Consider the following 13,629-nt stretch of genomic DNA (forward strand, 5'->3'; position numbering starts at 1 on the left):
ATTCTACATATAGTTAATAATATAGAAACTCTCCTTCAGGCCCTGGGATCCATATTCAAGTAAAAAAATAAAGAATAAAAATAAAAAATATGGATATACTCACCCCTTCGACGATCCCTGGCTGTCACCGCTGCAAGCGTCTGCCTCCGTTTCTAAGAATGCAGAGAGTGAAGGACCTTTGATGACGTCACGCGACCAATCACAAGACCGTGACACTCACTGCATTCTTAGGAACGGAGGCTGCCGGTTGCACCCGCTGAGAGCCAGGGGCCGTCGGTGGGTGAGTATATCCATATATTTTTTTTTATTCTTTATTTTTTACATGAATATGGATCCTGATTCCAATTTCCGATAACGCAAAAATATCAGAACTCGGTATCGGAATTCCGATACAGCGAATATCGGCCGATACCCGATATTTGCAGTATCGGAATGCTCAACACTACTATTGACACATTCTTTACTTTTTGTGCCAGTCTATGCTATGCTGCACCTTGTGACTTTCACCAACTTCATCAGTGAAGACCAACTTATAGTGAACCCTGTTGAGTCTTACACCCAGACAGCTTCTGCCTGGAGGTATAGGTCAAAGAGATGAGAGATAATATTTGAGGGTTGTCTGGAGGACCTACAAAGATGCTCCCTTGAACTTGGTAGAACCTCGACCAAAATGTCCACTTGATTGGTTCCTAATCTCTAGATATAGAAAGCTTAAGATTGATTTGTTTTTTGTTGCCATTTATTTTTTGTTTTTTGTTGCCATTTATTTTTTTATGTCCCTTCATGTTTATACTCTTACATATTTTCTATTGTTGTATGTTACTCTATTTTAAACAGAACACGGAAATACAAATTAATTCTATTCTGGAACTCTCGCTATTATGTAGCTGCTTTGATGGCCATATTGAGTAGAAAAAAAGTCACAGGTGCAATTAAAAAAATATTCTGCATTTTTTTTCCTAAACGCTGCCAATTCCAAAGTGACAATTTCATGAAAAAATAGCCACTATATTACTTAAATTGGTCATTGCATTTCAGTACATTGTCTCTGATAGTTGCATCCTCAGACAGTACCACTCTAAAGAGGTTAAGTTCTTGCAAAGAAGAAACAGAACACACCTCATTAATTACAACCATTAAAAGTAACATCTGCCAACATTTCATACCTCATGAGCAGAACATGTTCTATTTTGATTTCCTCCTAAAGACTTCACACTGTCAAACTGATGCAGATCAAGTAATTATCTAGCAAACCACTACTTGTGTGATCTTTATAATAGATGCTTTAACACTAAATTATCTGTAAAAGCACAAAAACAGTAGGAGCTCTGTAGATATAATGATTAGATTGCTGTGTGCTTAGTTTCAAAGCAAAGTGTCTTCTCATGCTAAACATCAAACACAGATTTAACATTGTGTGAAGTAAAACAGAATTCACTAATGAATTTTTTCTTTATTGTACAGATCTTGCCAGAGTTTGAAGAGAAGTTTTGTCCGCTCTTGGATCTTACCTGGTCTCCAGGGGTATGTTGCTGTTTAAAACCCAGCTGTTGTGCAGGTGCACTGAATCTTGAGTGCTCGTGGGTGGGTTGGAAACAGCTGGACTTGGCTGACTGCGAGATGTCATGGAACTCCTCTGGAGAGTATCGAGTGTCTGTGAGGTCTGTCGACTGCAGGTGCATGCATGTGGTGGTGGAGGCGGAGGAGGTAAAGGCCTGAAGGTAAACTGGTTGCGTGGGCTTCCGGGAATCTCTACAACATCAAACAGAAAAATAAAGAATTAGAAGTACAAGATTTTGACAGACATGGAGGAAAGGTGAACAATAGATAGGAAAAATGATTGTCTGCATTTCACTCATTTTACATTCTCTAATCTCATTCTTATTCAAGTCTTCCCTTTGCTCAATACTTTACATAATAACATAAATTAAAGTTTGAACAGGGTGCAAGCCTCAAGTTACCAATTCTGCCTATTCCTTTGAAAAGAGAGCGCTCCAAAGTATAGAAGTGAAAAATAGCAGTGGTTTAGTCACCCAAGCCTTGAGATAGACTGGGATACCATACAACAAAACACTCCCAGATATATACATACATACATATATTTATTACACACACACACAAACACACACACTATAATTCCATTTCCAGAGGCTCAAAGTTGATATTCCGCATTCATTTTTAGATTTTCATCAACTGTTAGAGACATCCAAAAGGTATAATGTCAGGTTTAACTAGGACTGTATTGATCTGAATAAGCTCATTGGTAAAGCCCAGTTCAGACTTGTACTAGTTTCTGAAGCCGCAATGTTACTAATTGGCACTCAGAGGAACAGGAAGTAGTTTTTAGAGTATTTCATCAGATTAGCATAATCATGACAAATCTTACTTCTCCTTCTGTATACACTAACTGTTAAATGTGGGAATATCCATCTGCGCTTTCATAAAGTAGGCACTGACTAAACTATTTTTTTTTTAATATGTCAAAATAGATTTATTATTTGTCCAACCAGCCAATTTTAACAATCACAAACTAATGGACCTTGGTAGACTTAACTATCCATTGTTGGGAAGAAAGATTGGTCTGTCGTATAACATTTATTTAAGGAACTATTTTTTCTGTACTCTAAGACTCATAGAATCATAGAATCATAGAATAGTAGAGTTGGAAAGGACCTCCTGGGTCATCTGGTCCAACACCCTGCTCAAAGCAGGATTCACTAAATCATCCCAGTCTGTCCAGCCTCTGTTTGAAGACTTCCATGAAAGCACAATTCACCAGCTCTTGCGGCAGTCTGTTCCACTCATTGATCACCCTAACTGTTAATACGTTTTTTTCTAATATCTAATCTGTGTCTCCTCCCATTCAGTTTCATCCATTGCTTTTAGTCTTTCCTTGTGCAAATGAGAATAAAGATGATCCTTCTACAATGTGACCGCCCTTGAGATATTTGTAGACAGCTATTAAGTCTTCTCTCAGTCTTCTTTTTTTGCAAGATAAACATTCCCAAATCCTGTAACCGCTCCCCATAGTGTTGTGAATTTGGATTCTGGGCTCCCCCGGTGGCCGCTTGTGGAATTGGACTTGTCATCCTCTTTCCTGTTTCACCTGGTTCCATCAGTAGTGGGTGTCGCTATTTAAGCTCATTTCTCTGGTGGTTTCTTGCCGGTCAACAATGTTATCTGATGCCTCTCAGTGCTTGTTCCTGCTTCTAGACAACTACTAGATAAGTTGGACTTTTGTCCATGTTTTGTTTTGCCTATTTGTTCCAGTTCACAGCTGAAGTTTTGTTACTGTGTCTGGAAAGCTCTCGTTGATCAGGGATTGCTACTCTGGCGTTATGAGTTAATGCCAGAGTTTAAGGTAATCTCTGGATGGTGTTTTGTTAGTGTTTTTCTGCTGACCATGAAAGTATACTATCTGTCTTCTGCTATCTAGTAAGCGGACCTCAAATTTGCTAAGACTATTTTCCTGCTGCGTTTGTTGTTTCATCTGAACTCACCGTCATTATATGTGGGGGGCTACTGTCTTCTTTGGAATATTTCTCTAGAGGTGAGCCAGGTCTTATATTTCCCTCTGCTAGCTATTTAGGTCTTAGGCCAGAGCTGGGCATCTAGCGATAAATAGGAAATGCTACCTGGCTATTTCTAGTTGCGCGGCAGGCTTAGTTCATGGTCAGTATAGTTCCATCTTCCGAGAGCTTGTCCCTCTATAGGCTTGCTATGATCTCTGCCTGCAGAGATCATGACAGTTTGACCGGCCCATAAAGTGTTAAAGACCCAGGTTGAGAAAGGAGAGTTATAAGAAGTCTGCTGGAATTTTTTTTTTTTTTTTTTTTTTTTCCTCCAGTCTGCCTTGCTGCAGTCTTTTTTCTCTCTCTCCTCCTAATCTCTGTATGCTCTGTGTGCACCTGACAATAATGGATCTCCAGAGTGTAACTGCGGGTTTGAATAGTCTCATCACGAAAGTACAAAATTTACAAGATTTTGTGGTACATGCTCCGGTATCTGAGCCGAGAATTCCTTTGCCGGAGTTCTTCACAGGGAATAGAGCTAGCTTCCAGAATTTCCGAAATAATTGTAAGCTTTATTTGTCCCTGAAGTCTCGTTCAGCTGGAGACCCTGCTCAGCAGGTTAGGATTGTGATTTCCTTGCTCAGGGGTGACCCTCAAGATTGGGCCTTCTCATTGCCAGCAGGGGATCCTGCGTTACGCGATGTGGATGCGTTTTTTCTGGCCTTGGGCTTGCTTTATGAGGAACCTCATTTGGAACTTCAGGCAGAAAAAACTTTGATGGCACTATCTCAGGGGCAAGACGAAGCTGAAGTTTTCTGCCAAAAATTCCGTAAATGGTCTGTGCTTACTCAGTGGAATGAGTGCGCCTTGGCGGCAACTTTCAGAGAAGGTCTCTCTGATGCCGTTAAGGATGTTATGGTGGGGTTCCCTTTGCCTGCAGGTCTGAATGAGTCCATGACAATGGCTATTCAGATTGATAGGCGTCTGCGGGAGCGCAAACCGGTGCACCATCTGGCGGTGTCTATGGAAAAGACGCCAGAAAGTATGCAGTGTGATAGAATTCTGTCCAGGAGCGAGCGACAGAATTTTAGACGGAAGAATGGATTGTGTTTCTATTGTGGGGATTCTACTCATGTTATATCAGCATGCTCTAGGCGTACAAAGAAGCTTGATAAGTCTGTTTCCATTGGCACCATTCAGTCTAAGTTTATTTTGTCTGTAACCCTGATTTGCTCTTTGTCATCCATTGCCACGGACGCCTATGTTGACTCTGGCGCCGCTCTGAGTCTCATGGATTGGTCCTTTGCCAATCGTTGTGGTTTTGATTTAGAGCCTTTGGAGACTCTTATTCCTCTGAAGGGGATTGACTCCACCCCATTGGCTAATAATAAACCACAATACTGGACACAAGTAACCATGCGTATCAATCCGGATCACCAGGAGATTATTCGTTTCCTGGTGCTGTATAATTTACATGACGATTTGGTACTGGGATTGCCATGGTTGCAGTCTCACAACCCAGTCTTGGACTGGAGAGCAATGTCTGTGTTGAGCTGGGGATGTAAGGGTATTCATGGGGACGTACCTTTGGTTTCTATTTCGTCGTCCATTCCCTCTGAAGTCCCTGAGTTCCTCTCTGATTATCAAGACGTCTTTGACGAACCCAAGCTTGGGTCGTTACCTCCGCACCGTGAGTGCGATTGTGCCATAGATTTGATACCGGGTTGTAAATATCCAAAGGGTCGTTTGTTTAATTTGTCTGTGCCGGAACATGCTGCTATGCGGGAATATATAAAGGAGTCTTTGGAAAAGGGACATATTCGTCCATCTTCTTCTCCCTTGGGAGCTGGGTTTTTCTTTGTCTCAAAAAAAGACGGCTCTTTGAGACCATGTATTGATTATCGGCTTCTGAATAAGATCACTGTTAAGTATCAATACCCATTGCCATTGCTTACTGATTTGTTTGCTCGTATAGAGGGTGCTAAGTGGTTCTCTAAAATTGATCTTCGTGGGGCGTATAATTTGGTGCGGATCAGGCAGGGGGATGAGTGGAAGACCGCATTTAATACGCCCGAGGGCCACTTTGAGTATTTGGTCATGCCTTTTGGTCTTTCTAATGCCCCTTCAGTTTTCCAGTCTTTTATGCATGATATTTTCCGCGATTTTCTGGATAAATTTATGATAATATATCTGGATGATATTCTGATTTTTTCTGATGACTGGGACTCTCATGTCCAGCAGGTCAGGAGAGTTTTTCAGGTTCTGCGGTCTAATTCTTTATGTGTGAAGGGGTCTAAGTGCGTTTTTGGGGTCCAGAAAATTTCCTTTTTGGGGTATATTTTTTCTCCCTCTTCCATTGAGATGGATCCCGTCAAGGTGCAAGCTATTTGTGACTGGACTCAGCCCTCCTCTCTTAAGGGTCTTCAGAGATTTTTGGGCTTTGCCAACTTTTACCGCCGATTTATTGCTGGTTTTTCGGATGTCGTTAAACCACTGACTGATTTGACCAGACAAGGCGCTGATGTTGCTAATTGGTCCCCTCATGCTGTAGAGGCCTTTCAGGAGCTTAAGCGCCGTTTTGCCTCTGCCCCTGTGTTGCGTCAGCCTGATGTGAATCTGCCTTTTCAGGTTGAGGTTGACGCTTCGGAGATCGGAGCTGGGGCAGTGTTGTCGCAGAAAGGTTCCGACTGCTCCGTCATTAGGCCTTGTGCCTTCTTTTCTCGCAAATTTTCGCCCGCAGAGCGGAATTATGATGTTGGGAATCGGGAGCTTTTGGCCATGAAGTGGGCGTTTGAGGAGTGGCGCCATTGGCTCGAGGGGGCTAGGCATCAGGTGGTGGTATTGACTGACCACAAAAATTTGATTTATCTTGAGACTGCCAGACGCCTGAATCCTAGACAGGCGCGCTGGTCTTTATTTTTTTCTCGCTTTAATTTTGTGGTGTCATACCTACCGGGTTCTAAGAATGTTAAGGCAGATGCCCTTTCTAGGAGTTTTGACCCGGACTCTCCTGGTAATTCTGAACCCACAGGTATCCTTAGGGAGGGAGTAATTTTGTCGGCCGTTTCTCCTGATCTGCGGCGGTCCTTGCAAGAGTTTCAGGCGGATAGACCGGATCGTTGTCCGCCTGATAGACTGTTTGTTCCGGATGATTGGACCAGCAGAGTCATCTCTGAGGTACATTCTTCTGCATTGGCAGGTCATCCCGGAATTTTTGGTACCAGGGATTTGGTGGCAAGATCCTTCTGGTGGCCTTCCCTGTCACGAGATGTGCGAGTCTTTGTGCAGTCATGTGACGTTTGTGCTCGGGCCAAGTCTTGTAGTTCTCGGGCTAGCGGACTGCTGTTGCCCTTGCCTATTCCTAAGAGGCCTTGGACACACATCTCGATGGATTTTATTTCAGATCTGCCTGTTTCCCAGAAGATGTCTGTCATCTGGGTGGTCTGTGACCGTTTCTCTAAAATGGTCCATTTGGTTCCTCTGCCCAAGTTGCCTTCTTCTTCTGAGTTGGTTCCTCTGTTTTTTCAGAATGTTGTCCGATTGCACGGTATTCCTGAGAATATTGTTTCTGACAGAGGTACCCAATTTGTGTCTAGATTTTGGCGGGCATTCTGTGCTAGGATGGGCATAGATTTGTCTTTTTCATCTGCTTTTCACCCTCAGACTAATGGCCAGACCGAGCGGACTAATCAGACCCTTGAGACATATCTGAGGTGTTTTGTCTCTGCTGACCAGGATGATTGGGTTGCTTTTTTGCCATTGGCAGAGTTCGCCCTCAATAATCGGGCCAGTTCTTCCACCTTGGTGTCCCCGTTTTTCTGTAATTCGGGGTTTCACCCTCGATTTTCCTCCGGTCAGGTGGAATCCTCGGATTGTCCTGGAGTGGATGCGGTGGTGGAGAGATTGCATCACATCTGGGGGCAGGTTATGGACAATTTGAAGTGGTCCCAGGAGAAGACTCAGCGTTTTGCCAACCGTCATCGTCGTGTTGGTTCTCGGCTTTGTGTTGGAGATTTAGTGTGGTTGTCTTCTCGTTTTGTCCCTATGAGGGTCTCTTCTCCTAAGTTTAAACCTCGGTTCATCGGCCCTTATAGAATATTGGAGATTCTTAATCCTGTTTCTTTCCGTTTGGACCTCCCTGCGTCCTTTTCCATTCATAACGTTTTTCATCGGTCGTTATTGCGCAGGTATGAGGTACCTGTTGTACCTTCAGTTGAGCCTCCTGCTCCGGTGTTGGTTGAGGGTGAGTTGGAGTACGTTGTGGAGAAAATTTTGGACTCTCGTGTTTCCAGACGGAAACTCCAGTATCTGGTCAACTGGAAGGGTTACGGCCAGGAGGATAATTCTTGGGTCAATGCATCTGATGTTCATGCTTCTGATCTTGTTCGTGCCTTCCATAGGGCTCATCCTGGTCGCCCTGGTGGATCTGGTGAGGGTTCGGTGCCCCCTCCTTGAGGGGGGGGTACTGTTGTGAATTTGGATTCTGGGCTCCCCCGGTGGCCGCTTGTGGAATTGGACTTGTCATCCTCTTTCCTGTTTCACCTGGTTCCATCAGTAGTGGGTGTCGCTATTTAAGCTCATTTCTCTGGTGGTTTCTTGCCGGTCAACAATGTTATCTGATGCCTCTCAGTGCTTGTTCCTGCTTCTAGACAACTACTAGATAAGTTGGACTTTTGTCCATGTTTTGTTTTGCCTATTTGTTCCAGTTCACAGCTGAAGTTTTGTTACTGTGTCTGGAAAGCTCTCGTTGATCAGGGATTGCTACTCTGGCGTTATGAGTTAATGCCAGAGTTTAAGGTAATCTCTGGATGGTGTTTTGTTAGTGTTTTTCTGCTGACCATGAAAGTATACTATCTGTCTTCTGCTATCTAGTAAGCGGACCTCAAATTTGCTAAGACTATTTTCCTGCTGCGTTTGTTGTTTCATCTGAACTCACCGTCATTATATGTGGGGGGCTACTGTCTTCTTTGGAATATTTCTCTAGAGGTGAGCCAGGTCTTATATTTCCCTCTGCTAGCTATTTAGGTCTTAGGCCAGAGCTGGGCATCTAGCGATAAATAGGAAATGCTACCTGGCTATTTCTAGTTGCGCGGCAGGCTTAGTTCATGGTCAGTATAGTTCCATCTTCCGAGAGCTTGTCCCTCTATAGGCTTGCTATGATCTCTGCCTGCAGAGATCATGACACCATAGGACATGGCTTACAGACCGGTCACCATTCTGGTCGCGCTTCTCTGAACTTGCACAAGTTTGTTTATGTCTTTTTTAAAATGTGGTGCCCAAAACTGGACACAGTATTCCAGGTGACGTCTGACCAAAGAGGAGTAGAGGGCAATAATGACTTTGCATGATCTAGACTGTATGCTGCTGTTAATACATCCCAGAATTGCATTTGCCTTTTTTGCTGCTGCATCACACTGTTGTCTCATGTTCAGTTTATGATCTACTTGTATACCCAACTCTTTTTCACATGTGCTGTTGCTTAGCCCTATTCCTCCCATTCTGTATATGCTTTTTTTCATTTTTATTGCCCAGATGTAGTACTTTGCATTTTTCCTTTTTAAAAGCCATTCTGTTAGTTGCTGCCCACTGCTCCAGTTTATTTATATATTTTTGAATCCTCTCTCTCTCTTCTCTAGTATTAGCTATCCCTCCTAGCTTTGTGACACAAGTTGTGAGCTTGCATATTCTAGCCAAAACATCAAGAAAAATCTCATGTATTTTATACATTTTTTTCATCTGTTTAGTTGATTTTCTCTTTTACAGGATGCAGCTAGGCTCTTCAATGTTAGCTTGGTGAACTGAGGTTTCTGTTCTAGTTAAGGGGAACTTATATAATGCTGGGCAGCCCATATAATCTATTAGTATTGGTGTCATGAACAGGCTGTAAGCTAGACACCGTGCACTTGTGTGTGTTACTGGCACCCTATGCAAGCCTTATCCGTGTGCTTTTGTAATACTATGTAACCACTCCTTCCATGAATAGTAGGCTTATGAGTGATTGTTTTATCAGCATTATGTACTTGTGATTTCTCCACCTTTATCATGGAAACCTGCTGCTTCCCGAGGTGTATTAATAGTGTCTTGGTGCTGGTAAATATGGCTGGTTTCTTTATGGATTATTTTTTGAAAGATTTGTCCTTTTGAGTTAATTGCTATGTATGGGTCTTAGAAGACTACAAATTATCCATAGCTGGGGAAAAAAAAGGATCTGCTGTCTAAAATTTCTTTTGGGTAACCATCTTTTCTTCATGCTCAGCATAAACAATATGTCATCACTTCACCACCCATTGGTTCAAGAAATGTTGCATGAATGAATACAATGAGCGAATATAGTAAACTTTGCACTATATGTTATCAGATAAATGGGTTTCCTGCTGTACCTAAAAAATAATAATTTTAATTTTTCTCACATCAAAAACATAATTTGCTATTAAAACCACATAAATCCATATTTGTAAACTGAAAATTGACTCCTTAACCACTGAAATGATAAATTACAACTCAAAAGTCGATGGAGAGGGTTGAAGGGAGGAAAATAGGAGAATTCAGCATAAAAGGCAGAAAGATAATGAGATTCTGATGTAGCTTCTAACAAATGTTTTATATTGCTTCAGTGCTGGATTCACAGCTTCGCTGCTCAGTACTGTATAGTATGTTATAATATGCTCCTGTATATTGACCTTCATGTTGCTGCAGCTTCTGAACATGGGGTACACAAAACCAGGAGGGAAGAAATCCCTTATGCTTCTATGTGCTCAATATTTAAGACATTATAGCAGATAACCACCCGAGCTGCTGCTGCCTCACCAACCACCCGAGCTGCCGCCTCACCAACCACCCAAGCTGCCTCCTCACCAACCACCCGAGCTGCCGCCTCACCACCACCTGAGCTGCCGTCTCACCACCACCAGTGCTGCTGCACCCCGACCTCCTGTCTCTTCCCCATTATCCAGAAGAATGTAAGTCTGCAAGGACAGGGTCCTCTAACCTCCATTCCTGTCTGTCATTGTAAATGGGCATGTCCAGAGGCAATCGTAAACTTATAGAACTAGTTTGATTGGATTGGATTGTGCAGCCTGACATTCTCAGCTGGTAAGTAACAGTTCCCAGGTGTAATAAAAAAAAAAATAAAAAAAAAGTTGAATTTGAGTAACATCCAAAAGCAGACAGAAGGAAAGTTCTGGGTCCTCTTTAAAAACAAAGTCCTATTTTATAAACCTTTAAAGAGTGGATGGACCAATTTTAAATTAAAATTATTTGAAGCAACATTAGACTAAAAATACAAGTGTTCGTAGTCCAAAAACAATTTCCTATTTCTTTCATGCAGCAAATAAAGATCTGGATGATTCTTACAGTTGTAATAAAAGAATATCTGACAAAGATAAGTAGAAAAAGTACCAGGACATAATGGAAATTGAATAAAGGAGAACAATAGACTCAATTTTACTGTTATTTACATGCTAAACAGTAAAACTTAGTGAGTGCCATTATAAAAAAAAAAAACACTAGAAGAGCAACAGAGTTATTAAGATTATAAAATATGTCCACTGGTGTTTTATTTTAAGATACTGTATTTTTCAGATTAATAGATGCACTTTTCATTTTAGGGTCTTCAATTTTTTTTGTTTATTTCCACTATATACTGTATTTTTCGGACAGTAGGAAGCACCTCAAATTTTGAGGACTTTTTTAAAATAAAATGGTGGTGCGTCTTCTAGTCCGCTTTATGGTATATTACATGGAAGGGCATCTGGAGTGAAGCAGGGTCCTAAGAAGCAAGGTTGCTACTGCAGGAAGCTTGTTGCAGCAGGAGTGGGGCTATGCTGCAGGCACCAGGCTGGTAGGAGTGGGTGTTTGATGGTGTGAGGCTGTGGTGGGCTTTGGGCTTTTAAAACACATTGGGGGTCCACACACTTTGTATCCTTTTCACTGTGGTGGACTTCGGGAAAATAGCCACTGGAGGTGGCACATGGGCAGATCGAGATCTCATCTTCTGAAATCTCAATCTGTGCAATCTCTGTTGGCTATTTTCTCAAAGATCACCACAGTGAAAAGGATGGGAAATGCAGAGATTCCAGATATTTTCTGAAGGCCCAGAACCTGCTGCAGCCTTGCCCCACCAAACACATCCTCCTACCAGTCCAGGGCCCACAGCATCACCCTACTCCTTCTGCCACAAGCTTCCTGCAGTAACGACCCTGCTTCTTGAGACCCCGCTTCACTGCAGATGCCCCCACTCCGGTAAGCTACTGTAAAAGCTGACTACAAGATGCACCACCATTTTATTAAAAAAAATATACATTTCCTCCCCAAAATTTGGGGAGCTTCATATTGTCCGCAAAATACAGTATATAGTGGAAAAAAAAGTAAATGCACTAGTACTCACACTTTTGCATAGCGTTTCTCTCAAAGCACCATGTGCTAATAGCTATGGTAAAATAATCTAATTTTAGTGCACTTTCTATATAAATTCCCAAACTGAATTATTGGATTGTCTTCAAAATATGAAAAATAGGTGTTACCTTAAACAGATCTTCAGGAAAAAAAAAACAACTTAAAAATGTGATGAATCAGTTCTTACTGTTCAGGAGATTCACAGTGAAGAAAATCCATCAAAGTTCTCCCAATCCCTCAATCAGGCATACATGTTGCACGTACGTGTTGTGTCAGTTTCTTTTTTCATGTTGCTGCTTCCAGGTCAGTGTTTTTCATGGACTGTGTGTCCATGCAAAATATACAAAGTCATGTCCGTTTTTTGCCCTACATCACGGATGAAAAGTGCCAATACAAATCTTTGAGTCAGTGAAAAACACATTCAGCACATGGTTGCGAAGTATAGGAGAAGTTTCCAAATTTTTTTTTTTCCATCCACGAAAGCCATTGATGATCCACTGATGGTAAAAATATTACACATTAACGCAAAACACTAATGACACTGGTACAATATTTTTATGCCAATGTTTAAATGCGGACATGTGAATGAGGCCTAACAATGAAAATTTGACTTAGAGTATATTGAGGAGTTCCAAAAATCAGTTGTCAGTTTTGCTACAAGAGTCCCACTAGACAGGAGTACTATAGTTCTATGCCGCACCCGAGCTGATGCCATTCAGCAAACTGAGTGCAATAAACTGAGACCCTCCCCCCAATAAAACAACAAAAAATGTATATACTTATGCTCAAAAATGTCAAAAGTATTCTTGGAGTGATACCTTTATACCTCTTTAGCCAATAAAGATATCACTCCAAGAAAACTTTTGTTATTTTTGGGCATAAAAGTATTTATAGCAAACCAGAGTACAAATTTGAATAGCGCTCACCGATTGTGGTGTCATAAACTACAGAGTGACCTGCTGGTCAGAGTACATGCAATGTATTTCCAAGTAGATGTCCTCCATCAAGTGAATGCCACCGGCTAGGGAGCAGCAAATAACTGTAGTACATATTTCTAGTGGGACTCTAGCAGCAGTAGCACTACTAACAACTCATTTGTGGATCTCCACCAGATTCTCTAGATTAGGAAAACTTTGATGAATTTTCCTTACCTTGGATCTTCCAAACAGAAAGTACTGGCTTATTGCAGTAATGAGAGCACGATCCATTGTCACTTGGCAGCTCTAAAGAGGGCAATAACAAAACAGTTTGGAGCTAGCTAGATGCTAGGGGTTGCCCCAGACTTCTCCCTTTAACTCCTACACAGAAAGCTGGACTTAACAAGGACCCCTAGGCAGTGACCACAGAGTTAGCAGCCATTGGATGGTGCAAGCAGGCAAGTAGAATAGTCCCGTAAATGGGTCAGAACAAGGACAAAATTAGAAGGCAGGAGATTAGTCAAAAACAAGTCTTGGTCATCAGGAATATCTACAGGGAATCAAATCAGGATATGAACTGGTCTCCTGGAGTAACTTAAATTATAATTAGCAGTGGACATCAGGCTTTCAGGAGCTTAAATAGCCTGAATCCACACCAAGACCACATGGAAGGGAACTAACACTGAAAATCTAACTCCCAATCTCCCACTACAGAAAGAACTACAAGTAAGGCCAGTTTCACACGTCCTGATATTTCCGGTACCAGTAAACACGGTACCGGAGATATCTATGTCTGTGTGTCCGTG

General features: G+C 42.0%; 1 protein-coding gene across 5 annotated transcripts in view; it reads right to left on the reverse strand.

Annotated features, from left to right (window-relative positions):
• The window catches only part of TENM1 (teneurin transmembrane protein 1), a 1,288,567-nt gene that overhangs the window by 531,603 nt on the left and 743,335 nt on the right, over positions 1–13,629 (reverse strand). For all 5 annotated transcript variants that reach the window (XM_077285119.1, XM_077285117.1, XM_077285116.1 and 2 more), the window contains one exon: positions 1,512–1,752. In XM_077285119.1, coding sequence (XP_077141234.1) covers positions 1,512–1,752 — 241 coding nt within the window. The remainder of the gene's footprint in view (positions 1–1,511; positions 1,753–13,629) is intronic.

The sequence above is a fragment of the Ranitomeya variabilis genome, chromosome 2, assembly GCF_051348905.1.
Source record: "Ranitomeya variabilis isolate aRanVar5 chromosome 2, aRanVar5.hap1, whole genome shotgun sequence".
NCBI lineage: Eukaryota > Metazoa > Chordata > Amphibia > Anura > Dendrobatidae > Ranitomeya > Ranitomeya variabilis.